Consider the following 27,460-nt stretch of genomic DNA (forward strand, 5'->3'; position numbering starts at 1 on the left):
TCGGTGGTGACAGGGCACTTGACACAGTAAAGGGGAAGTGTCGCCCAACGGTTTTATTTTCGGTAAAAAGCTTACCAAAGTGACTGCAGGTATCTTAGTTTAAAAAGTACGTATTCGTATACCATTTTTTGATTTTTTTTTTAAAGCAAGGTTCCATTTTGGCTGTCGGTCTCTGGTTGAACCAGTGATGCCCCTCGGAAGGGTGGGGCAGGTCGCTTACAGTCTGAACTGGAGGTGGCCTTGTCTTCTTATTAACCTCCGTCTATTACAGGGACTTGAACCTCAACTCACGGTACTAGTAATGTTGACCCCTGCGCCGCTGTGATGTTTTAGACCCTGGTCAACCAATTCCGCCGCTGCCTATATGGCCCGTTCATCTGAACTCATTCCGTCCTTATGTGCAGGCCTCACCCTAACCTTATACTCGCCAATCAACTCGCCGTCACTTAAAGGGCGTCACCTTCTTTGAATCTTCGCCCCGGCGGGGCCTACCTACACTCTGCTGCTGTTATTGCATGCCAAGATGTATACATTGCACCTCTCAGCCTCTACAGAGCGAGAACATCTTGCTCCAAAAAAGAGAAAACTCTTGCTCCAGGGGCCTCCAACCTATTCTGTAGCAAGACCTACTTTTATTAAATGAAAATCATCGTGAGCTATTAACAACTTTGTCACAGTGACCCCATCATATATGATTACTTTAGGGGCCACGTTATGCAGGCTTACCAACAGTGATCCATTCCATGCATCAAGAGGGTTGCCAGCAGTACTGTAAAAAAAAAAAAAATTGTCAATTTGGAACGCTTTTACATAGCTAATACATAACCGGCATAGCTGCAATGCCTGATCATCAACGTAAAACTGTCAGTAATATGTCTCCCAATCGCCCCACGATTTATCACTCCAACATCTGCTTTAAATATATTTTGGAACGCCAACCATTTACTCCAGCTGTCAGCTTATGAGTTCTGAAAATACACACATTTTTGTCTCAAATACACGTTTTTATTTTGGTTTCCACATATTCACCCAACCAAAAGCTTCAAATTGAGTAGGCTGGGCAACACACAGGAGAGCTACTTACAGATAGCTGGAGAGTAGGAAGGCTGGAGAGTAGGAAGTGTGCAGAGTAGGGAGTGTGCAGAGTAGGGAGTGTGCAGAGTAGGGAGTGTGCAGAGTAGGGAGTGTGCAGAGTAGGGAGTGTGCAGAGTAGGGAGTGTGCAGAGTAGGGAGTGTGCAGAGTGACTAGGGAGTGCAGAGTGACTAGGGAGTGCAGAGTGACTAGGGAGAGCTAGGGAGTGCAGAGTGACTGCCGAGATTAAGCTAATGGCAATGTAAATGACAATGCCATTTATTTATGTTTTCAAAACCAACACATAAATACAAATTTTGTCATTTACAATGCCAATAGCTCTAACTTTTCCAAAGGCGAAACCATTGCATTGTAAATGCTTGTTTTAGATTGGTTACGTTTCCATTGAAAAACTGTTGGGAAACTACTCTCCCACCTTGTCCGTGTGATGACGTATCAATACAATCCAATCTACATGTGATTATGCTTTGCAAATTTCATCAACCGCATAGAAAAATCTGGTTACTACCAATACTGAGGAGCTGGGGACTGAGACAATGCAGGCCCGCTTTTCTTAGACTCCAAATGTTGGAAACTGAAAATGTCTGTTATTTTGTGAGCAACTTTCTAAAATGCATCATGAAGCACAGGAAAAACTTATAACTGCCCTCATTAACGATTTTCTGAGTTGATTTCTGATGAAATTTTTTATAATTAATCCTCTTTTATTTTATTAGTTCTTTGTATGAATTTTACTGAAACTGTGTGTTTTTTCTTTCTTATTCATGCAAAAATGTAATGTGTATTATCAACTGTATCTTTTATGGTTTTTCCTTTGTGAATAAGCCGAATAAAGAAGTTTATTATTATTATTATTATTTTAAAATTTTGTATGATTTTAAAAGTAGGAAAAATCCCCCCCGCCCACGCGCTCACCTCTAGCGAGCAATGTGAAGCTCTGGCTGAATATTTTGTCCGGAAAGTGGAAAACATCTGCAAAACCTTCCCTGGCTGTTCTGTTGAGCAATTTGCTATCCCCGCTCTCCGGCCTACTAACACACTATCGGTCATTCCTACTATCACCCAGGAGGAGATGCTTTCCCTAAGTAGTAGGGTCAAGTCTGGCTCCCCTTTGGATCCAATGCGGCCGGATCTTGTCGGGGACTGCCTTCCGGTTCTTCTTACTCCACTTTGTCAAATGATCAACTCCTCTTTTTCTTCGGCGGTTGTTCCGCTTGCTTGGAAATCAGCCAGGGTGGTCCCCCTGTTGAAAAACCTTCTCTTGACCCCCACCAACCCTGTTAATTTTAGACCGATTTCTCTCCTTCCTTGGGCCGCCAAAGTAGCGGAGGCTCACATTAATAACACTCCTGCGTGCCTCCTGGAAAGTAATAGCACCTTGGACCCCTCTGACGGGCTTTTGCCCGGGCCATAGTACCGAGACCGCGCTTTTGGTAGTTTGTGAACATCTGCGGTCGATTCTAGACAAGGGTCAAACAGCGGCGCTGATTTTGCTTGATCTCAGCGCCGCGTTTGATACTGTCTCTCATCAGATCTTACTACGCAGGCTGGAGGAGGCAGGGGTAGTGGGCCTTGCTTTGGATTGGTTTCGCTCCTTTCTTGCTGACAGGACGTTCCAGGTTACTTCGCCCGCTTTTCTTTCGCATGTCCATATTAGCAAGCAGGGGGTCCCTCAGGGCTCTGCCTTGAGCCCCTGCTTGTTTAACATCTATGTCCAGCCTCTGGCAAGAGTGGTGCGTGAAGCCGGCTTGACCTTAGTGTCATATGCCGACGACACGCAATTGGTGGTTGCCCTCTCGGATGGCGGAGTCTGTGGTCCGGTGCAGTTTCGTACTGGACTCGAGGCAATTTCGGAGTGGATGACCTCAAATTGTCTTCAATTAAATGCTAGCAAATCGGAAGTATTGCTGGTTGGCAAAAACAAGGACCTTTGGAGCTCACAGTGGTGGCCTACTTCCATGGGCAACGCGCCAACCCCCAAGCCAGTTGTAAAAAACCTGGGGATCTGGCTTGATTCTACTGTTGGGTTTCAGGATGACACTAAAAAGGCGGCTGGCATTTGTTTTGGTCTCCTACGTGGCCTTAGGCCCATTTTGGGATTCTTTGACTCTGCCACTCGCCAACTGATAGTTCAGGCTACTATTCTCTCACGTATAGATTATGCGAATTCTCTCTTGTTAGGGGCCAACAAGGCGGACGTTCTCCGCCTGCAGAGAGTCCAAAACGCAGCGGCACGGGTCCTGCTCAAGCTCCCTAGATTCTGTTCTGTGTCAGGTGCCATCAGGCAACTTCATTGGTTGCCTGTTCAAAAAAGGATGGAATTTAAAGCACTCTGTCTTACTTTTAAGATTTTAAAATTTTCTTCTCCAGAGATTCTATCCAATTTAATGACTCCTTATGTTCCCAACCGCCAACTTCGCTCCTCGGAGCAGTTGTTGGCTGTGGTTCCCCGTGTGAAGCTGGCCAGAGCCGGGGGGAAGTCTTTCTGCCTTTTGGCGGCTAGGTTGTGGAATTCCCTCCCTGCCCATGTCCGCCATTTGGATGGTCTGTTCCCCTTCCGTAAGGCCATCAAAACCCTCTTGTTTCCTGCCTAGACGGTGCCGCTGCCTTTGTTCTGCTTTTTTGCCTCCAGCGCCGGGACGCGCTTTATAAAATTACGTTATTATTATTATTAATTGTTGTAAATAGCACGCTGCGCGTAATTTTTTTTCCCCTTCCTAATGTAAATATCTCCCATGTTGCTCTCTGTCGCTTGGCCCCCTTCCTGTAGTGCTTCTCCTTGTGCTTCGCTCCACGGCCTACACCCACCCTCCCCATGTTGCTTTCACGTTAATCTCCACACCCTCCCTCGTATTAGTTCTATGTGAACTCCGCCCCCCTAACAACCCGCCGCCCTACCCCCAGTTATTCCCCTCCACCATCACTCACCTCTATTCCCCATTGCTTCAGGATGTTGGTCTAAACTCTAAGGTAAACGTTTGGCTGCAAGGCATAGCATTATTTAATCTTTTTTTTTTTATTTACCGATCCATCTCGGATAGGTAAATAACAAGAAATAAACGCCTAGGTCATTTCGTAGGCATGCGCATTCATGCTGAAGACATGTGCCTACCTACAAAATGACACAGCGGCTGTGTCATGCTTTTTTTCTTTTTAAATAGCGAATGCTGCACAGCATACTCGAAGCGGTACAGCATGGCTAAAAAGGCTTGGCAAAGCCAATATGATTATTAGTAAGGACCTCGTTTTTTTTTCAGTGTTCAATTTCATACATAATAGTAACTTTTTAAAAACGTTTTATTTATTTGAATTTCTGTGCATCATTTAAAATGTGTGCACGGCACGATTAGTTTTTTTTTTTTTTTAATTACACTAGCATTGTATTCTCGTGTTCAACGCTGATACAATGTAAGTTTATGTATATAAAGCTTAATTAACGTATGATCACTATGAAGATAATTTTGTGACTTGAATTGTATATAAATTGTTGTTAAGCATGATTATTCACTTTAGAGTTTAAGTAGGATTTAATAAACCAAATAAGCTACACTTCTAGTTTTCAATTCAATTCAATTAATTTATATAGCGCGCTACATACCCAGCGGGTCTCAAGGCGCTTGAGGAGGGGTGGGGAATTACTTGTCGAATATCCATGTTTTAAGTTGCTTTCTGAAGTCTAGGTGGTTCTGAGTGAGGTGAATGGGAAGTGAGTTCCAGGTTTTAGCCGCCAGGTAGGAGAAGGATCTTCCTCCCATGGTGGTTTTGTTGATGCGAGGTACAACAGCAAGGGCTTGGTTGGAAGAACGTAGCTGGCGGGGGGGGGGTGTATAAGGAAAGTCGTGTGTTGAGGCATTCGGCTCCAAGTTCGTACAGTGCTTTGTGTGCGTGGGTTAGGAGGCGGAATGTTATCCTCTTATTGACGGGGAGCCAGTGGAGGTTTTTCAGGTGGCCAGAAATGTGGTCTTTACACGGGATGTCTAGTATGAGTCTGGCTGATGCGTTCTGGATGCGTTGGAGTTTTTTCTGAAGTTTTGCGGTGGTGCCGGCGTATAGGGTGTTTCCGTAGTCCAGGCGGCTTGTAACCAGTGCGTGGGTGACCGTTTTTCTAGTTTCGGTGGGGATCCAGCGAAATGTTTTTTTGAGCATGCGGAGAATGTTGAAGCAGGATGATGAGACGGCGTTGACTTGTCTGGTCATCGATAGTGAGGAGTCCAGGATGACGCCCAGGTTCCGTGCGTGGTCCGTCGGGATGGGTGCTTTTCCAAGGGCCTCTGGCCACCAAGAGTCGTCCCAGGCGGAGGGGGAGGTACCTAAGATAAGGACTTCTGTTTTGTCTGAGTTCAGTTTCAGACGGCTGTGCTTCATCCACTCGGCTACATCTTTCATTCCTTCATGTAGGTTTGTTTTGGCGGTGTTAGGGTCTTTGGTGAGTGAGAGGATCAGTTGAGTGTCATCAGCGTAGGAGATGATGTTGAGGTTGTGTTGGCGTGCGATGGCCGCGAGGGGGCTCATGTATACGTTGAAGAGGGTGGGGCTGAGTGAAGATCCTTGTGGCACGCCGCAAATGACTTCAGTGGCCTCTGACTTGAATGGTGGGAGGCGGACTCTCTGAATTCTTCCGGCAAGGAACGAGGTGATCCATTCCAGTGCTTTTCCTTGGATTCCAATGTTTCTGAGGCGTTGTAATAAGGTGCTATGGCAGACTGTGTCGAAGGCTGCTGAGAGGTCGAGGAGGATGAGGGCGACTGTGTCTCCATTGTCCAGTAGAGTTCGAATGTCGTCTGTTGCTGCGATGAGTGTGGTCTCAGTGCTGTGTTTGGCTCGGAAGCCGGACTGTGAGGAGTCAAGGTATTTGTTTGTTTCGAGGAAGGCGGCGAGCTGGTTGTTGACAGCTTTCTCGATGACTTTGGCCGGGAATGGAAGGAGCGAGATGGGGCGGTAGTTTTTGAGTTCGGTGGGGTCTGCTGTAGGTTTTTTCAGAAGGGCGCTGAGTTCGGCGTGTTTCCAGCTTTCCGGGAAGGTGGCGGAGTTGAGGGAGCAGTTGATGACGTCTTGGAGGTGTGGTGCTATGATGGTGTCTGCTTTGTTGAAGATGTGGTGAGGGCATGGGTCTGTGGGGGATCCTGAGTGGATGGAGTTCATCAGGCGGATGGTCTCTTCAGTGGAGATTGGGTTCCAGTCATTAAGGATGTTCAAGGGGGGTGAAGGAGCGGCAGAAGGTTGGGTGGGTTGGTTTCCGGGGTGGTTGTGGAAGCTGTTGTGGATGTCTGCGATTTTGTCGTGGAAGAACGAAGCTAGGAAGTTGCAAAGGGTTTGAGAAGGAGTGATGTCGTTAGAGTTGGCAGTGGGGTTGGTAAACTCTTTGACGATGTTGAATAATTCCTTGTTGTTGTGGGCGTTGTTGTCTAGTCGGTCTTTGAATCCGGCTTTCTTGGCAGTTCGGATCATTTGGTGGTGTATGCGGTTGGCGTTTTTGAAGGCGTCCCTGGTGCTGGTGTTTGGGTCTTTTTTCCAGGCCTTCACAAGGGAGCGACAGAGTTTCTTGGATTTCTTGAGATCCTCGTTGAACCAGGGGGCGTTTTTGCTGCCTAGTTTGATTTGACGTTTTTTCAAGGGTGCTAGGTTGTCAGCGCTGTTGGTTAGCCATTGAGTGAGGTTGATGGCTGCTTGGTTGGCGTTCGAAGAGTGGGTAGGGGGGTTTTGAAGAAGCGATGAGGAGATCTGGTCGATGGTGATTTTGTTCCAGTTTCTTTGTAGAGTAGGTTGAGGATGGTTGTGGGTTATGGTCTTTTTGTAGATAAAATGAACGCAGCTGTGGTCAGTTCAGTTTAGTTCAGTATATAGCATCTAATTTTTCTACGTTTACCTAGAGAAACCGGTTCGTCCCACTACAAAAGCGGACAATGACACTGGTACTAAAATCATACAACATGGTAGCTGCAGGAACCAACTGGCTCCGTGTAATTTTCCTCATCTATTGTTGACGTTTGCACCCTTACACCCCTGTGTCCTCACCTCTATGTGCAAGAATCTGCCCCTCTTGCTGCACCTCTTAGCCTCGCTTGTGTGCACTCCTCTCTGCCTCCCGCTCTGTGCACCTCTGCGACTTTCTATTCATTCCTCTGTGCACCTGTACACTCCCTGTCTCTTTCGTGCTGTGCGCATCCATGTGCCTCCCCATCCCAGCTTGCACCTCTCAGCCTCTCTTGTGTGCATCCCTCTGCCTCCCCGTGCCCCGCGTTTATGCTTACCTCTGCGCTTCCATTGTTTCATGTGTCACGTCCCTGCTTCCTTGTGTGTGCACACCTCTATCCCTTCTCTCTTTGTGCATGCTTCTGTCACAAGAACGGACGTGGTACAGGTAGGCTGTTTTTTATTTATTTATTCGTTTTCACTTTTATATAGCGCAAACTTTACCCGCAGGTATCAGAGCGCTTTAAATCAGCATGCTTATAACAAGCAAGACTAGCACTCTATATTACTGCCAACTTAGCTTAGCATAAGCAACAGCTAACTACTTACAAACAATGTTTATATACCAATTGCAAATTAAAAAAAATTAATGCAAAGCATTGTCATTTACAATGCCAGTAACTCAAACTTTAATGCTGCGAGACCTATTGCATTGCAAATGCTTGTTCCAGATAGTATATGAGATGAAAGGCAGAGCGAATGCTGGTTTATTTATTTCTGTGGCGGGCAGGGCTCTCCTTAGCTGAGTGTTCCACGGGGAGCAAAATTTTTCAAATATGTCTGAGGCAGCTCTTTAGGGTTCTTGGTGCCACGGTTGACTATTAGGGGGCTAGATGCCAGTTAAGACCATACTAGCCAGTCATTAGTCGCACCCCAAGCTCCCTTCAGCATGCTTCCTCTAGGGGGGTTCTGTGGACCTCCATTAGAACGTGAGGATATTTCCGTGGCCGAGCAGGCTCTAACTCGATGCCCCATCCCTCAAAAGTAGGGGCCTCTTTGAGAATGGCGTCTCTAATTGCTATTGAGTCCCAGTTGTTAATTGTGGATTTGGTTGCCCTTGTCCAAGGGATATGGACGAATTTTACCGATTGAGGATCTGCTGAGGTAAGATGGTTCAGAGATGGTATTTGTTGGAATAATCTTAGAAGGTTCCCTCTGTTCAAGATATCCGCTAGAAGTGTAATGGGAGATGATAAAGCCGGCCTTGGGGTTTTCTGCCCCCTTGCGCCCAGCACGTTTAGGGCAGTGATGTGTTGGTGCTTCAGAGTACTGGGCTTTCATTTTCGGACGGACATGCTTGCTTGAAGTCCCTGAGTACTGTGGCCCTGGACGTTTGGTTGTTGCCGAACCATCCATGTATATAATTCTGGGGCTACGACTGTACCCCTGTGTGTCCTTATTCTCTGCTGGAAATTTGCTGGGTTGTGGTGGGCTAGATGTTTGTTCGTTCTCGGGGACTGGGCCCTGTAAGAAGGGTCTTGTGAAATCCAGGTTGTTCATGCTCCCCCTTATCAAGTTATCCTGCGCCTGTGCTTAATTCCTCATGTGGCCAGCCGTGGTGTTACTTAGGGTTCCCCGAGGAGGTTCAGTATGGATAGTCGATGTGCCTGCGGAAGTGGGTGACAGGTTGGAGTTGGTTTGTACTTCGGGTGATGAGGCTGGTCTTTACCACGCTTGAGGAGAGGCCGGGAGCCGTGGTTTGGGCGGTACTCAGGCACAAGCTGGGATGGTAATATTCATACTGGTTAGTTATCAAGTTTCCTGTGCTGGACTGGTGAGCAAGTGGCTTTTCTCCCATGTGCCATGGCGTGTCCGTTGTTAGTGGGCTAATCGGCGGCAGTTCGCATAAGGTGCAGTGTTTAGAGTTTATTTGTATTTGGCGGTATTTGGGCGCCCTGTATATCTTCTGGTTTGGGAAGTGGTTGCTTTTTCTGGTTGCAAGTCCCTGTGTCTTTTGCTACTGAATTATTAGCGTTTAATTTGTTGCCTAATTCGTTCTGGAACCTAAGCCTGTTACCACTGGATGCCTTTTTTTGTTGGCGCCGTTTTTTCGAGAGTTTTCTCAGTTTCTCTTTTGCTCTTCGGGGGAGAGCGGGTTCCACTGAGGTGTGAAAGTTAGCGGCTTGCTGTCTAGAGCTCACGCGTTGGCAATTGCAGTCATGTTTTCATTGCGCAAGGGATTACCGAATGAATTGCCGCAGCTGCGATATCTTCCTGAGCAACTCTTCTTTACGTTGTCTAGTAGGGCACACAACATTTCTGGTAATGAGCTCTGTTTGTTTGTCCATTAATTGCTGAACTTGCTCGGTTAGCTTGTCCACAGCCTCCTTCATGCGATTGGTGCTGCGGTAATAATTTGTGGTTGTTGCTCGCACGATTAGAGGCGCTTGGGCCAAGGATGCTTCCATCTTGAGCATCTATTTGGGCTTCTAGAGATGTTAAAAATGCCTCTGATAGAGGCCCCTGTTCGGGATCTGGTGTGCTCCGTCGGATTTGCTCCATTTGTAGAGATCATGTCTCCGAGGTGGTTGGAGGGGTTGGTTGAGCAACAGTTCCCTGTAATGAGTGACCTGTGTAATTTTGCACTGTTATTGGGATAAGGTCATTTTGCGCAACCAAGTGTGAGTTGGGAGTTTGATCTTCTTAGTTTACCCCTCGTGAGCTTGAGCAGCTCTGGGCTCAGTGAAAATATCTTGGGTAGGGATAGAGAGTGTCTTGTTGTTGTTTCTGTTGTGCTTTTCGCTAGGTTGGGGCTGGGGTACATTGTTTGTGAGATCTTTTGGAAGTAGCTTTGGATTCTCCCCCAGGGGGGATGGAGCGGGAGCGTGACGAGCGGTCCCTCCTTCGGTGAGCTCTTACTCCGAAGGCTATCCGTTTCCGTTGCAGGTTGAATTAGTAGCTGTGCTTAAATGGCACCTAGAGGCTCTCACAGACCTAGTCTGTTTGCCTCTTTCTGGCTGTGCTTCTGGCCAGATATCTCTTTTGGCCATGCTACTGGAGCGTAATAGAACGCTGCTGTTTCCTCCAGGAGGCTGATAAGGCCAGTCTCCGGCTCTTTGAGGCTGCCTGGACTGGGCCATCTGAGTTGTAGAGACTGGCTACGTGGTTTGCACAATGGCTGGATGATCCTGGCTCTGGCGTAATAACGGTGGCGGGGGGCAGGTGGGGGGGAGGGAGGCAAAGACAGGTGGAGTGCTTGGTCGTAGCCCCCCAAGTCCCCTTTCTGCATAGCTCTCGCTGGATTCTTGGTTGAGCTCTGATACGCTATGCTCACCTACCTCAGTCTCCTGTGAGCTTGCAGCTCTTAAAGCAAGTCCTGGATCCTAGGTCCCGAATCTGGTGTCCTGGAGCTGCTGGCCTGGACTTGCCTTGGCCCCCTTGGGTAGAACGCCGGGCGAGCTGGAGGGCCCAAGCGAAGGGGGGATGTCCTCTGCTCCCCTCCTGCAGCAGGCCCAGGCAAGGGTTATTGGCGCTGGTAAGGGGGTCAAGGCTGGGGAGGCAGCCAGGGCTAGAACTGGTGGAAAGAGACGGCAAGTCCTGTGGCGGCAATTTTGTGGACCAAGGCGAGTGAGGCCCTGCAGGTGGACGCAGCCGCACCCGGGACTAACCGTGCCACCTCTGCGTCTACATGGGGCACGCTCTCAGTGGTCACCGGCTGAAGGTAGCCACACTCTGGAGTGTGGCAGAGCTCTGTCCGGTCAGCTCAGGCCCCCACCCACTCTCCCGGAGCTCAGGGTCGTTGAGGAGAGGCTAGAGAAGTGGACTGGCAGCAGCACTGAGCCGAGAAGCAGGCCGGTACGAAGCAGATACGAAGCTCCCGCAGATCCTGCAGCTCCTGCCGCTCCTCCCTTCATCCTCCTTCGACCAGGTCCTACTCACTGGACTAAACAGCAGCCCAAAGTTTTCTCCGTCATTTTCGAGCCACCACAGCTCTCGCTTCTACATCAAGGCACGGAAGTCTGCCGCGTTCCTCCTGTATGGTGAGGACTATGTACCAATTTATTAAGTAAAACCTGTAAACTTCTTGGCATACAGGAAACTAATTTTTTCTTTAGGAAGATAAGGGGACCCCTACAGAACAAATATACTTGCCATGCGTAGGGAAAAATAACTATTGAGGAAGGAAAACTATAGCAAGCTTCTTAATAATAAAAAAAAAAAAAAAAAAAAAAACGAATTCTTGGTTTGATTACAAATCAATTATAAAGAATTGTGCAAATCACCCACTACAAATGTAGAAAAATATTTCCATTTTATTCATTTTGTGCTTTTTAAGATAATTCATTGATCATTCATATAGTGCTTTTTACATCAGATATAGATATAAAAAAGCAATATATGAATGATCAATGAATTTATGAACTATCTTAAAAAAGCACAAAATGAATAAAATGAAAATATTTTTCTACATTTGTAGTGGGTGATTTGCACAATTTTTTATAATTAATTTGTAATCACACCTAGAATTAATTAGTTCTTTTTTTTGTATTAAGAAGCTTGCTATAGTTTTCCTTCCCCAATAGACATACAGGAAGCTAATACATCCTCTGCAGACAACAGGTCTTCATGTCTCCTAATGTTGGTGCATCATCTGTATGACCTTTCACAAACTCGACTACCTGATCACAGACAGAAACAGAAGTGGGTAAGCCCGTTTCATTTTTTCTTCACTTTACTTGAAAATGGCCCTGACTACAGCAAGTGGAATGCAGTTGGCTGATAAATGTCTTACCTGGAGAACTGCTGCCAGAATATGTCTCCATCTGTGACAGTCTTTCAGCAATGAAAGAAAGATGGGGGTGCAGATTCCACATATCTTTCTTTCTGTAACTTGTTGAACTTGATTCTGATAATTTGTTTTTAAATATCACCCATTATACATTCTTGCATGTAGACTTGTACTAACTGTTTGCTGTTTTCTATCAATATTTTATTTGAACCTGCTTTGTCAGGTAAAGTGTCAACCTTCTACTTCAAAATTTTAACATAGTATATGATGGGAAACAACTCCGACACCCTAGATCTATATTTATGAAGAGTGAAACCGCCCTGAGTATATGTTGCTAAAACACAAACCAATCATTTACCACATTCCCTCATGGTTGACGTCCACTCACCGCCTCTGAATTCACTGTACTTTAGTTTTAATCTCCTCTCCCATATCACCATCTCAGCTTTCCTATAATATCTTACTTACACATATTTCAGCAACTTCTTCACACTAAAGCATATAAGAATGTCTTCTTGGACCCATGGTTCACGGAAAGCAGTATCGAGCACACAATCTTTGATTTCAGACCCTCCTCTTCTCTCCCACCTTACTTTCGTTTAAAATATGTTTCTGCTATATTTTTTATTTTGCTATTTCATTTTCTGTGTCTCTGTCTTCATATTTACAGTTGGTATATATGATGCCAAATCATGCAAACACTTGAATACAGGTTGTCAACATAAGGAATTAGGCAGCACAAGCACAGGAACTCACATAAATTCCAAGCCAGACGCAGGAGCTTCATTTGAGAAGACCGTTGCTACGTGGTATTAGGACCAAGAATTAAAATGTGCAAAAACAAGCCTACAAATTAATGACTGTCACAATTGCACACTTTAATTTGATTACTGAAGGGTTACGTTAGGGGATGAGAGTGAATTACGTTTTTTTTATATCTAATAATTATTGTGTCATTATTTTCAGAGGAAGAAATAAATCTATTAGTCATCGTCGTTGATGTCAATCCCATTTGGTGGGGTCAGCAAGGTCTTGCACAGTCTGAGGTAAGTAAATCCTACAAACATTGTGTAGAAATGTAGTTTCTTTTGCTGCCCACTGTCATTTTAGACTGCCAGTGCCTTAAAATCATAACATTGTAAAGTTATATACTGAAAGATAATTTTTTACTGTCTTTTTGGGGGGGCATGGCAAACTGCCATCCAAGATGGCCGCTTGAAGCGGAGGCTCTGAACTCTGACATGTGATTCCAGTGAAATATCTTGACCATGCATGCAGTAACTCGGACAGACCGGAATCCAGTTGGATCGTTACACTTTAAGACTCAAACTTTGCAATGGGACCTGACGAGAGGAAGAAACCACGTGAGAAGCTGAGGTAGATGGGGTGGCCTAGCTGACCAACACCTCAAAGGCCCAGTGGCAACAAGGGCCAGTGGTGAACCTGAGGTGTTACCTGTGCCAGTGATCGAGACCCACTGGTTGCCTCTGCCACAGGCAGCTGAAACGACTCTTGTGAATTATGGAATACCAAAAAGAAGCAGAAGGCCCAGAACTCCTCTGGCAATGAGCAGTGGAGCTGGAAGCCTCGTGGACAGTGGCACATGATCTGCCACGGCCCCAATGGACTGTGGGAGGGGCAGACTCCCTAGGCTCTCAGACATGGTTGCCTCCGATCAGGAAGTTATGGGAAACACAGTAGCGAGTGCAACAAGACTGCCATTTGGTGAACAGTGAGCGAGCCCTCTGACAAACTATTCCATTGCGTGTTATCATTCTCACTTCCCCCCATAACAGAAGTAGGAAACTTACGATGATATTCAGCTGTTTGGAGAAGTGGGAAGCCTTCAAATCTAGAGAGGATCAATGTGACAAAACAGATTATAAAATGCTAAGATTGAACGTGGACGGAGGACACCTGGCAGGTCTGATCCTTCTGGACCCCTTGGCGATATTTGAAACAAGGGATCATGTTATCATCATTACAGCTTGACGGATATATGCCGTTCAGGCACTGCATTTGGTTGGTTCTCTTCCATTCGTTATCAGTGATACCTTTCAGGTCGAAAGTGACCGAGGTGAAATGTGGAGTTCCTCAGTGCTCCTCATTATCTCTGATTCCATTTGGTATTGCTATACAGCCTTCGATTCATCTCGTCAACCCTTTTGGCCTGGACTGTGTCATATGCTGATGACATTCTGCTCCTGTTTTGCTTCAACTGTCCCACTGAAGAGAGTCATCAATTTAAACAAGCATTGGCATAGCAATAGGTTGCGCGTTTGGGACCTTAACGGTTTAGCCAGAGATATTGGCTGTGGCAATGTATTAAAGCTATGTTGTAGAGCATTGTAGCTGCAATGCAGCATGTTGAAAAGTTATAATAAAGTGTTATAATATAGTAGCGGCAACAATAAAACAACAACAATGATAAAAATAACTATGCACGTATGGATAGCAATACAGCAGAACCCTAGATGTTGGGTAACAGAGTGTTGTGTATCATGAGTGTTCAGAGACGGTAGTAGGTCATGTGTATTAAGTGTGCATTTTCACATTTCAATTACATTGTTTATAATTGTATCACATTCCACATATTTTCAATTTTTAGCACAGGGAAAGTAAATGATCTTCTCAGAATCACACATTTTCAGATCAGTTACTAGGAGCTGGGGCTAAACATCCAGGTCCCCAACACCGCAGCTCAGCATCTAAATAATAATAGGAAAACCAACAAAAATTATAATGTCGTTGCAAGCAGAGGCGTTTTAAGGCATGGGCAAAGTGGGCCCAGGGTACCAGCCTGATGGAGCAAGCTTTGCTTTTGCTCTGATGACCCTAAATAATTCTTAACCGACTTTTTAAAAATTGGTTTCCCTTTAATTTCTTTTCAGTGTGGGTGATTTATTGGAGTCTATTGCAGACATATGGCAGAGAAGTGTTTGTTTATCAACCCCCTTTGACAGCCATAAAAACAGTCTCTTTTAAATCAAAACAGGACCTTACATATCATAAATTGCAGTAGGTCTCCGAGATTATAAGCAATAATGTTAGTGAGCTGCTACTGAATTATAATATGCTTTCATTATTGCAAGCTATATGCAAAAGCCAATCAAATATGTGGGCGGAGTAACACCCACACGGAGAAGTTTCGTGGAAGTTTGGAGTGCTCACAAGAAGCCTCCCATAGAGCAGTGCATGCTCGCTGCGCTAGGCTCGACCTAAAAAAGGGGGGGGGGGGAGAATGGAGGAAGACGCGGCAACAGCACTGTAAAGACTTTCAACTGAAGTGAGTGTTTTTATGCACTGTATTTACCACAATGCATCTGTGCGTAGTGTGTTCTTGCATAAAAGGCAGTGAGCGCCCTCCCCCCCTTTTTTTTTTTTTTTTTGGTTGCTAATACGCCTCTTACTCAGACTAAAGGTATGCATTGTTACAGTGTCATACACTAACTGGAAATGCCACCACTTAGCACCAAACACGAAGTTACTGCCCTTGGACTCATAGGGCCTGTCATTGGCACGCAGCATGAGTATACCACATACTGCGAACCTAATGCCAAAAAGGTAGGGCTTACCTAGATCCATTTCCTTTACTCTGACAGTAAAATAAGATATGAATCTAATGCACCTAAAGGTGGACGTTGTGCAAACATTATAGGAAAAAAGATCTGTACTGCCAACAAAGAGAATATTCGTGGGCATTCTGGTGTGAACATACTAAAGTGCATACCAGTAAAATTCGAAAACCAACTCCTACATTTTTAATTCCCTTGGAAGGTACACTGTGCAACATTACTCATTCGGATTAGGTATGCACCTTAGATGTACAAGGCGTCACAATTGCACAACAGATTTTATGCTCTGTTTCTGAATGTGCCTTGCACTCTTAAAGTACTGGTAAGACGTTTTTATAATGTTGGACATCACTGAAACACTTATCTGAAAGAAACACGTTCGTTATAGATTCCTTACCTTAGAATTACCCCCAGGCGTCAGACTTGATCCGGAAAGATTTTTATCAGCAGTACCTCTGCATGTCAGAAGGTGGTGTCGGTCGGCCCTGCGTTTGTCGTTGGCATCCTGTCGCCGGGATGACGTCGCAGCAGCTACTTAGACGCCGCACTCACGCTCTGACGTCCGTTCTTTCTTTTTCCCCGCCTGCCAGCGCAGATCCCGGAAGAGCGGTACCTCCAGTCACTTTTTGACTGACTTTTTGTCAACGTCTTTTTTGCATCCATCGAATCCTGGTGCCTGAGGGATGCCCGGCTTCGAAGCATGCAGTTCCTGTAACCGACTGATGTCGGTGACGGATTCGCACCGCGTGTGCCTCTTTTGCATATGGGCGACCACGACCCCAAGTCGTGCTCCGACTGCCGGTTGATGACACCGAAGGCTTTGCGGGAGCGGTGCCGAAAGCTACTTGAGCGTCGCCAGTTGGCTCCACGCCATTCGAGGTCCCGGTCGCGAGGGACCGGTCGCAGAGCCACCACCATTCGTCCAAGTCATTGAAGTCTTCGCACTCTGGGCCGTGTAAGTCGAAGCATAAGAAGAAGTCGAAGAAGCATCATTGCTCTTCGCCTTCTCCGAGTTGGTCGGCCGACCCGACAACGGATGCCGGTGGTGCCCCTCCCCCGGCTCCGCGTGCAGAGCCCAAAGAGTCGACTCCGCTTACGGCATTCGTCGCCGGTTGGCCCTCCGGTCGTGGACCCGGAGCCAGACCGGCGTCGCCCGATGCCGGACCTGGCGCCAAGAGGAATGTTTGTGCCCCAGATCACTCCTGCGGTCCCTTTTCAACCTGATTGGCACCCCGAGGATGAGGATGAGGAGGAGGACTGGGAGGGGTCAGGTGACACTCTGACTGACCAGTTGGACAGTACACCGGACTGGAGAGAGGAACTGGGGAATGCCAGTGGTCTGGACACCTCCCCTGACCTTGGCATGTTGTCTCCTCCTACCGTGCTACGGAGAGGGGAACTTCGTACGCAGTGGTGTTGCATAGGGCAGCCGAGGCTCTCAACCTCAAACTCCCAACCATGGCAGTCAGGACTAACCTCCTGACAGAAGTGCTTCAGCCGGCGGCGAGCTTTTCGGAGCCTCCGCTTCCGTTTAATGATGCCCTTACAGATGTACTTTTGGGCACCTGGTCCAGGCCCAACACAGGGGCTCATGTGGATATGATGATTTCTGACGCCACTGCCTGGCTCCGGGCGACCCCACTTTCCTTTCCCAAAGCCCCACCCCTGAGAGCTTGGTGGTCCAAGCCTCTACTTCCAAAAGCACATTCCCTACCGCTCCACCGGAAAGGAATCCAAGAAGCTGGATCATCTTGAAAAGAAGATTTTCTCTTCCGCCAGCTTGGGACTGCGGTCGGTAAACACTGCATGCCCTATTGGGCCTTTATTCCCACTCTGTGTGGGACTTGGTTGCGCAGGTGCTGCCTTAGTCTCCGAAGGAGGCCCGGACAGTGCTCTCCCAGGCTATTGCTGCCGGGAGGCATGCGGCCAAGTTTACCATCCGTTGTGGGCTAGTTACTGCCAACTTTCTGAGTAGAACGATTTCTACATCAGCAGCTCTTCAACGCTGCGCCTGAATGAGATCCACTTGCTTTTCTGGGGATGTCCAGAATACCCTCATGGACATGCCCTTTGATGGCCATCGCCTTTTCTGCAACTAAGTGGACAACGCTTTAGAGCGTTTCAAGGACTCAGTCACCCCGCGCAGTCCGCTTTTCGCTCCTTTCGTGGCTACAGAAGAGGTGTCCTGCTACGTCCCACCCAGAGCCACAAACCGCAGCAAGTTATCCAACATTCTGGTGGCTGGGGACGTGGGAACAACCCTTTGTGGTTCCAGGGGCCAGCGGGTGGGCCAGTCCACCAACACCCCCCCTCTGCAGCAGCCTCCAAACCTTCCTAGTTTGACATTTCAGGCCCATCAAACGCCAGTGGGCGGCAGGATTTGCCATCACCTCCCCCACTGGCGCACCATCCCGTCGGACAGGTGGGTTTTGCAGATAGTTCGAAGGGGCTACTCCCTCCTCTTCGAGGCTACACCTCCAGCCATGCCAACGCAATACCACTGCATGTCGGAGGATCACCTGGCCCTTCCTCAGCAGGAAATTACGGCTCTCTTGGCCAAGGGAGCCATCAAGCGTGTTACTGTCCCAGAAGTAGGTTGTGGTTGTTATTCCCACCCCTTTCTGGTTCCCAAGAAGGACAAGGGCCTGCGTCCTATCTTGGATCTCAGGAACGTCAACCTTTTCCTCCGGAAGGAGAAGTTCAAGATGTTGACGCTTGCTCAGGTCTGCCCTCGACCCGCAAGACTGGATGGTAGCGCTGGACTTGCAGGACGCCTATTTTCACATCCCCGTTCTGCCGGCCCACCGGCGTACCTGAGGTTCACGGTAGGCCACAAGCATTTTCAGTTCACTGTGCTCCCCTTTGGCCTTACCAGCGCCCCTCGGTTATTCACGAAAGTTATGGCGGTGGTTGCAGCTCATCTGTGCAGATCAGGGATTTGAGTCTTCCCCCATCTCGACGACTGGTTGTTGAAGGCGGGCTTGCCCCAGGCAGGCATCTCTCACCTCCAGACTACGGCCGACCTCCTGCATTCGCTGCGGTTCTCCATCAGTGTACCGAAGTCACACCTGAGTCCCTCTCAGAAGCTCCTCTTCATCGGTGCGGTTCTGGACACAACACGGTTTCGGGTCTATCCTCCCGATCAGCGAGTCTGGGATATTCGGGCTATGATTTTGATCCTTCAGCCCTTATCCTGGGTTTCGGTCAGAATGACCCTTAGGCTGCTGAGCCTCATAGCCTCCTGCATCCTGCTGGTAGATCATGCCAGGTGGCATATGTGGACTCCACAGCGGGACCTGAAGTTCCAGTGGGCGCAGCGTCAGGGGAATCTGTCCAATTGCGCTCAGATCTCGGAGGGCACTGCGCGACAACTGCAGTGATGGCTCACAAACCAGGATTGGGTCAATGGCAGATCCCTCTCCCTTCCCCAACCAGAATGCGCCATGGTGACGGACGCATTACTTCTGGGATGGGGCGGCCACATGGGAGAGGCGCCATGTGGTACTGCAACAAACAGGTCAGGGTGGTTTTGTGGACCCTATGTCAGGAGGCCCTCCGCCTCTGGACATGGCTGGAACAACAGGGCATATTCCTGGTGGTTCATTACATAGTGGGTTCCCTGAATTCCAGGGCTGACAAACTCAGCCGCAGGTGCCTGATGGATCACGAATGGCGTCTTCACTCAGAGGTGGTGCAGGGTCTCTTTCAACATTGGGGAGTGCCTTGATTCGATCTATTCGCCACCAAAGAGAATGCGCAATGTCAGCAATTCTGCACGTTGGAATTTCCAAGGCGGCATTCGCTCGGCGACGCTTTTCGTTGCGAGTGGAGTTGCAGTCTGTTGTACGCCTTTCCGTCTATACCACTTTTATCCAGAGTGCTGAAGAAGATCAGGCGCGACCGGGCCCAAGACATCCTGGTGGCTCCAGATTGGGCACGAAGTGTCTGGTATCCAGAGCTGCTCAACATGGCCATCGATCCTCCGACCCATCTGCCTCTTCGGGAGGATCTTCTGTCGCAGCAGCAGGGGACGGTCCTCCACCTGTACCTGTCCAGCCTCGACCTCCTTGCGTGGAGATTGAGCGGCAGCAATTGACTTCATTCGACTTGCCTCCCGAAGTCTGCAATGTAATCTTGGCAGCCAGGCGTCCCTCCACTAAACTGGTATACGCCTGTCGGTGGAACAAATTGGTGGCATGGTGCACAGCAAAGACTGTGAATCCCCTTTCTGCCCCTCTTTCTGAGGTTCTCATGTTCCTTCTTTCTTTGGCCCGACAGGGCTCTGCTCTGGGCGTTATCAAGGGCTATCTCTCAGCCATCTCTGCTTTTCTTCGGCTTACAGATTAGCCTTTTCTTTTTAAGTCGCCGGTTGTAAATCGCTTCTTGCAAGCATAACTCATCTCTTTCATCCTATTCCTTTCATTATGCCTCAGTGGACTTGAACCTGGTTCTAACTTATTTAATGCGGGCTCCCTTTGAGCCGCTTCACAACTGTCCTTTGAGGCTCTTAACACTCAAAACTGCTTTCCTGGTGGCTCTCACGTCTGCCAGACCAGTGAGTGAGCTCCAGGCGCTTTCTTCAAAGCCTCCTTTTCTGTCTGTACATCCGGACAAAGTTGTCCTTAGGACCTGTCCACCCTTCCTGCCCAAGGTTGTCTCTGCCTTCCACATCGGGCAGACCATCACTGTGCCCACCTTCTTTCTGCCTCCGCATCCTTCGAAGGAGGAAGAGCGGCTCCACCGTCTGCACCCATAACGTGTGCTTTCCTTTTATACGTATCCCACAGAAAAGTTCCGGGTGGATGACCCGCTCTTTGTTGGGTACATGAGTGCCAAGAAAGAGCAGGCCGTACACAAGCGGACTATCTCCGCTTGGTGTATCAAAGCCTGCTATTCTCCGGCAAAGCAGGAGCCTCCAGTGGGGCTGCGCGCCCATTCAACCAGGGCAACGACAGCAACTACTGCTCTGGGACGAGGCGTTCCTCTGAATGATATTTGTCAGGCAGCTACGTGGGCATCGCTGCACACATTCACCAAGCACTACTGCGTGGACTGTCAAGTCCGGAGAGATGGCTTCTTTGGCCATTCTGTTCTCCAGGACTTCCTGGTGTGATCTTGGTTTGCAGACCCACCTCTGGGTTTGGTATTGCAGGGGTATCTATTCTAAGGTAAGGAATCTATAACCAACATATTTCTTTCAGATGAACAAGTTACTTAACTTCGGTAACAATATATCTGTAAGAAACATTAGTTAGTTATAGATTCCTTACCGCCCCACTCATCTCTCCCCATTCTGCAAACTGATTTCAAGGGTTAAGGTTATCCTTTCAGGGCCCGAGTTTTGTGCTTCAGTGGTCAGTGTCTTGCATGGCTCTGCGTTTCTGGTGTGGAAAGTTGTGTACAGAACTGACGTCAGCGCACGAGGGCAGCGTCAAAGTAGCTGCCGCGACATCAGCCCGGCGACACGACGCCAACGACGAATGCGGAGCCGACTGACACCACCTTCCAACTCACAGAGGTAATGCTGCGAACATTTTTCCGGATCCAGTCTGACACTGGTAATTCTAAGGTAAGGAATCTATAACGAACTAATGTTTCTTACAGATATATTGTTACCGAAGGTAAGTAACTTGTTCATTGGCAGCACTACTAGGCAAAGTAAGAGTCTTACTAATCTAGCTGATTTTGCACAGTAGCTCTCCTGTTGGCCAAATAAGTGGTAGCAGTATGGTGGGTAAAGGATCCTGCACCTACAGCTAATGGAGTTGGTGTATTGTAATGAGAATAGTGGCACATAATGTTTCAATGATCACATGAACCTCAAGACCTGAAGTTATGTGGGTCCTATTGGGCAGATATTTGTTAGTGTAGGCAGTGACATCATGTATATCACCATTGGGGAATGAAAAGTAGATGAGATAACCCTCGGGAACCAATCAGGGGCATAGAGATGCAAGGAGCCTCCAATCCGGAGATACATAGGAGTGGATATGATAGTAGATCAAATGAGGCGAATAGGTGCAAGACCAATGACCTGGGAAACAAGATAAATGAGAATAGTTGGGACGCGCTACAGTAGACTTGTATTGGGTGAGAGTGGCCTCTTGCAAATGCATCTTGACTCTACAAGGTAAATGATTGCAATATATCACAACAAAATGCACAATGCCTGTGTGCACTAGCTGCTTCTGCTGGGTTATGTACATTGTGTATCATCTCTATGATGCACAGAATAGTATATGTTTACTGGCATGAGCTGATAACATGTAAAAATAAGCAATGGAAAAGCCTATAGGTCTAGCCTGTGAGAGCGATTGGCTTTGACAATGATTATAAAACATGCTGTTGAGCGGCGTGGCTGCTGTATAGCATGGTTAAAATATTTGTTTTTGTTTTAAATGCACAGTATGACATAGCCAGCGCTAGTAGGTTTTTTTTTATTTAAAAAAAATGCCAACAGGAAAGTGATTTGGTGGACGAGGCAATGCAGAGGGAGTGCGAGAGAAAAGGACAAGAGTAGTGGGAGAGGACACAAGAGAATCTGGAGGCACACAGATAATGGAGGGTGAGTGGGAGGGGCGGGGAAGCAGGCTGTCGGAGGGTTGGTAGGAATAGCTTGGGTAACAGCCTGACAATAGGGGTTGGGTCAGCAAGCTAACAACAAAAGGTGGACAGGAGGGTATGAGGCAGTACATGGGCAATGGAGGGTAGGTGGAAAGGCTGGGGGTAGCACACTCACAATGGAGGGTGAACGGGAGGTTCAATACAATGTAGGGTGGGCAGGAGGGGCTAAGGAAACATGCAGACAGTGGAGGGTGGGCAGGGGGGTATGGGGCAGTAAGCTGACCATGGAGGGTGGGCTGGCAGGACTGGGGAAACACATGGACTTCAGAGGGGCTGGGGAGAGCAAATGGACAAGGAAGTGGTGGGAAAGCAAGAACTGCAAGGGAAGGTGGGCGGGAAGACAAGTAGAACAGCAACAGAGGAAAAGTGAGAAAGCGGAACATCAAGGAGATAGAATTACACAAGTGAGATGGCTGGAAAACCCACACACACTCATAGAGTGCTTAAACAAAAAGAAAAAAGTAACGTCTTAAAATGAGCAGTGGAAGGACATACATGATGCTTCCATGCTCCAGGGGAGGGACAAGCACAAAAAGAGTAAGGAAAGTCTATGGAAGCTGACGAATAAGAAGCAATAATGAAACAATGAAGCTAACTTATGGTAAGCAATGGGTGGGCAACAGACTGCTCGTGTGCAGCTTAGGTGAGACTTAAAAGTACTACTAAATAAAAGTTTTAAAAAAAAGATTACTCTTGACAGACATGTTATCTTCATATACGGAAAAGCAGTTAATCTTGGTCTTTTGTCAATACATTTCAAAAGGAAGTCCAGCAGCCACACTACAGCCAGTAGCTGATCACCAGTCCAGCATATCACATTCCAGCATACTTTCCAACATTCTGTGACTAGGGGGGCGGGTTACGATGTCGGTCAGAAAGGCTCCGAACAGCATTCGGTTTGTCCGAATCTGATTCAGAACCTGCGTTTTACTATGTTCTCTGTTGGAAAGGAAACCATTAGGTCATTCCGAATCGGTTCCGACCGGCATTCGTAGACTCCGAGACTCGTACAGCTCGAGCGATTTATGATGTCCGATTCGGACAGCTGTTCGGAATCGGTTTGTCTGACACGGATCGGCTGTCGGAATCGGACTTTGCGGGCCCGTAGCAGGCCCCCCTTCAACCGGAGGCCTCCAGTTGGGGCCCGTGGGGGTACCTATGGGACCCCTCTTTCCAACCATACACAATGTGGCAGGCACCATGGGGTGCCCGCCACAGGGTGCAAGGTGTTCCGCAACCCCCCCTTTTTAGGTCTCGGCAACGAGAACTATTGTCGCCTAGTAAGCTAGCAAGGGACTACAGAGAGGTGGACGAGCCGACCAGGGTCTGTGGACGCGCACACACAAAGGCAGGCAGGCAGGCACACACCAGACACACACAGACACAGACAGACACACGCACGCACACACACACACGCACACACACACCCTCCCTCTCTGCCCACTCCCTCTCTGCCGCCCCCCCTCTACCCCCACTCACCGGGCTCTTTCCCTCCGCAGCGGGTCAGTCAGGGCAGCAGGCAGACTCGGAATCTTCTCCGGCGATCTTCAGCTGATGTGCACGCTCACGCTGCGTCTCCTGCGCGCCCACCACGCTGTTTCGCGCCCGTTGATGCTCAGCTTGTGATTACTACTCCTTTTAACCCGGATTCCAAATTACTATTTCTTGGTTCTCTAACTCCACTCTGTTGATTCATAACAAACTGATATTCAGCACATTTCACAGTCTCGCTTTTGCTTCTCATAAATACAAGAAGATTATTTTAAGCAATGTCTACCCTTCTTTTGGTTCTGTGCCTATTATGCTTCGGACTATAGAGTTTTAGAAAGTGTGGTGGAAGAGTCCATGATATCAGTGGTGTGCACAGTGCAGAGTGAGTGTGCAGAGTGCAGAGTAGTGAGTGCAGAGTGAGTGTGCAGAGTGAGTGTGTGCAGAGTAGTGTGTGCAGAGTAGTGAGTGCAGAGTAGTGAGTGCAGAGTAGTGAGTGCAGAGTAGTGAGTGCAGAGTAGTGAGTGCAGAGTAGTGAGTGCAGAGTAGTGAGTGCAGAGTAGTGAGTGCGCAGAGTAGTGAGTGCGCAGAGTAGTGAGTGCGCAGAGTAGTGAGTGCGCAGAGTAGTGAGTGCGCAGAGTAGTGAGTGCGCAGAGTAGTGAGTGCGCAGAGTAGTGAGTGCAGAGTAGTGAGTGCAGAGTAGTGAGTGCAGAGTAGTGAGTGCAGAGTAGTGAGTGCAGAGTAGTGAGTGCAGAGTAGTGAGTGCAGAGTAGTGAGTAGTGAGTGCAGAGTAGTGAGTAGTGAGTGCAGAGTAGTGAGTAGTGAGTGCAGAGTAGTGAGTAGTGAGTGCAGAGTAGTGAGTGCAGAGTAGTGAGTAGTGAGTGCAGAGTAGTGAGTAGTGAGTGCAGAGTAGTGAGTAGTGAGTGCAGAGTAGTGAGTGCAGAGTAGTGAGTGCAGAGTAGTGAGTGCAGAATGCAGAGTAGGGAGTGCAGAGTAGTGAGTAGTGAGTGCAGAGTAGTGAGTAGTGAGTGCAGAGTAGTGAGTGCAGAGTAGTGAGTGCACAGAGTAGTGAGTGCGCAGAGTAGTGAGTGCGCAGAGTAGTGAGTGCGCAGAGTAGTGAGTGCGCAGAGTAGTGAGTGCGCAGAGTAGTGAGTGCAGAGTAGTGAGTGCAGAGTAGTGAGTGCAGAGTAGTGAGTGCAGAGTAGTGAGTAGTGAGTAGTGAGTGCAGAGTAGTGAGTGCAGAGTAGTGAGTAGTGAGTAGTGAGTAGTGAGTGGTGAGTAGTGAGTAGTGAGTGCAGAGTAGTGAGTGCAGAGTAGTGAGTAGTGAGTGCAGAGTAGTGAGTGCAGAGTAGTGAGTGCAGAGTAGTGAGTGCAGAGTAGTGAGTGCAGAGTAGTGAGTGCAGAGTAGTGAGTAGTGAGTGCAGAGTAGTGAGTAGTGAGTGCAGAGTAGTGAGTGCAGAGTAGTGAGTGCAGAATGCAGAGTAGGGAGTGCAGAGTAGTGAGTAGTGAGTGCAGAGTAGTGAGTGCAGAGTAGTGAGTGCAGAGTAGTGAGTGCAGAGTGCAGAGTAGTGAGTAGTGAGTGCAGAGTAGTGAGTAGTGAGTGCAGAGTAGTGAGTAGTGAGTGCAGAGTAGTGAGTAGTGAGTGCAGAGTAGTGAGTGCAGAGTAGTGAGTAGTGAGTGCAGAGTAGTGAGTGCAGAGTAGTGAGTAGTGAGTAGTGAGTGCAGAGTAGTGAGTAGTGAGTGCAGAGTAGTGAGTGCAGAGTGCAGAGTAGTGAGTAGTGAGTGCAGAGTAGTGAGTAGTGAGTGCAGAGTAGTGAGTGCAGAGTGCAGAGTAGTGAGTAGTGAGTGCAGAGTAGTGAGTGCGCAGAGTAGTGAGTGCGCAGAGTAGTGAGTGCGCAGAGTAGTGAGTGCGCAGAGTAGTGAGTGCGCAGAGTAGTGAGTGCAGAGTAGTGAGTGCAGAGTAGTGAGTGCAGAGTAGTGAGTGCAGAGTAGTGAGTAGTGAGTAGTGAGTGCAGAGTAGTGAGTGCAGAGTAGTGAGTAGTGAGTAGTGAGTGGTGAGTAGTGAGTAGTGAGTGCAGAGTAGTGAGTGCAGAGTAGTGAGTAGTGAGTGCAGAGTAGTGAGTGCAGAGTAGTGAGTGCAGAGTAGTGAGTGCAGAGTAGTGAGTGCAGAGTAGTGAGTGCAGAGTAGTGAGTAGTGAGTGCAGAGTAGTGAGTAGTGAGTGCAGAGTAGTGAGTGCAGAGTAGTGAGTGCAGAATGCAGAGTAGGGAGTGCAGAGTAGTGAGTAGTGAGTGCAGAGTAGTGAGTGCAGAGTAGTGAGTGCAGAGTAGTGAGTGCAGAGTGCAGAGTAGTGAGTAGTGAGTGCAGAGTAGTGAGTAGTGAGTGCAGAGTAGTGAGTAGTGAGTGCAGAGTAGTGAGTAGTGAGTGCAGAGTAGTGAGTGCAGAGTAGTGAGTAGTGAGTGCAGAGTAGTGAGTGCAGAGTAGTGAGTAGTGAGTAGTGAGTGCAGAGTAGTGAGTAGTGAGTGCAGAGTAGTGAGTGCAGAGTGCAGAGTAGTGAGTAGTGAGTGCAGAGTAGTGAGTAGTGAGTGCAGAGTAGTGAGTGCAGAGTGCAGAGTAGTGAGTAGTGAGTGCAGAGTAGTGAGTGCAGAGTAGTGAGTGCAGAGTAGTGAGTGCAGAGTAGTGAGTGCAGAGTAGTGAGTGCAGAGTAGTGAGTAGTGAGTGCAGAGTAGTGAGTGCAGAGTAGTGAGTGCAGAGTGCAGAGTAGTGAGTAGTGAGTGCAGAGTAGTGAGTGCAGAGTAGTGAGTGCAGAGTAGTGAGTGCAGAGTAGTGAGTGCAGAGTAGTGAGTGCAGAGTAGTGAGTGCAGAGTAGTGAGTGCAGAGTAGTGAGTGCAGAATGCAGAGTAGGGAGTGCAGAGTAGTGAGTAGTGAATGCAGAGTAGTGAGTGCAGAGTAGTGAGTGCAGAGTGCAGAGTAGTGAGTAGTGAGTGCAGAGTAGTGAGTAGTGAGTGCAGAGTAGTGAGTAGTGAGTGCAGAGTAGTGAGTGCAGAGTGCAGAGTAGTGAGTAGTGAGTGCAGAGTAGTGAGTGCAGAGTAGTGAGTGCAGAGTAGTGAGTAGTGAGTGCAGAGTAGTGAGTAGTGAGTGCAGAGTAGTGAGTAGTGAGTGCAGAGTAGTGAGTGCAGAGTAGTGAGTGCAGAATGCAGAGTAGGGAGTGCAGAGTAGTGAGTAGTGAGTGCAGAGTAGTGAGTGCAGAGTAGTGAGTGCAGAGTAGTGAGTGCAGAGTGCAGAGTAGTGAGTAGTGAGTGCAGAGTAGTGAGTGCAGAGTGCAGAGTAGTGAGTAGTGAGTGCAGAGTAGTGAGTGCAGAGTAGTGAGTGCAGAGTAGTGAGTGCAGAGTGCAGAGTAGTGAGTAGTGAGTGCAGAGTAGTGAGTGCAGAGTGCAGAGTAGTGAGTAGTGAGTGCAGAGTAGTGAGTGCAGAGTGCAGAGTAGTGAGTAGTGAGTGCAGAGTAGTGAGTGCAGAGTAGTGAGTGCAGAGTAGTGAGTGCAGAGTAGTGAGTGCAGAGTAGTGAGTGCAGAGTAGTGAGTGCAGAGTAGTGAGTAGTGAGTGCAGAGTAGTGAGTGCAGAGTAGTGAGTGCAGAGTAGTGAGTGCAGAGTGCAGAGTAGTGAGTGCAGAGTAGTGAGTGCAGAGTAGTGAGTGCAGAGTAGTGAGTGCAGAGTAGTGAGTGCAGAGTAGTGAGTGCAGAGTAGTGAGTGCAGAGTAGTGAGTGCAGAGTAGTGAGTGCAGAGTAGTGAGTAGTGAGTGCAGAGTAGTGAGTGCAGAATGCAGAGTAGGGAGTGCAGAGTAGTGAGTAGTGAGTGCAGAGTAGTGAGTGCAGAGTGCAGAGTAGTGAGTGCAGAGTGCAGAGTAGTGAGTAGTGAGTGCAGAGTAGTGAGTAGTGAGTGCAGAGTAGTGAGTAGTGAGTGCAGAGTAGTGAGTAGTGAGT

At 48.2% G+C, this 27,460-nt stretch overlaps 1 protein-coding gene across 4 annotated transcripts in view; it reads left to right on the forward strand.

Moving 5' to 3' along the window:
- GTF2H3 (general transcription factor IIH subunit 3) overlaps nt 1-27,460 on the forward strand; it is a 99,667-nt gene that overhangs the window by 12,310 nt on the left and 59,897 nt on the right. For all 4 annotated transcript variants that reach the window (XM_078667617.1, XM_078667618.1, XM_078667619.1 and 1 more), the window contains exon 2: nt 12,762-12,841. Coding sequence is in view for 2 of the 4 variants with exons in the window: in XM_078667619.1 (XP_078523745.1) it covers nt 12,762-12,841 (80 nt within the window). In the remaining 2 variants the exon portion in view is untranslated. The remainder of the gene's footprint in view (nt 1-12,761; nt 12,842-27,460) is intronic.

The sequence above is a fragment of the Lissotriton helveticus genome, chromosome 11 (genome assembly GCF_964261635.1).
Source record: "Lissotriton helveticus chromosome 11, aLisHel1.1, whole genome shotgun sequence".
Lineage (NCBI taxonomy): Eukaryota > Metazoa > Chordata > Amphibia > Caudata > Salamandridae > Lissotriton > Lissotriton helveticus.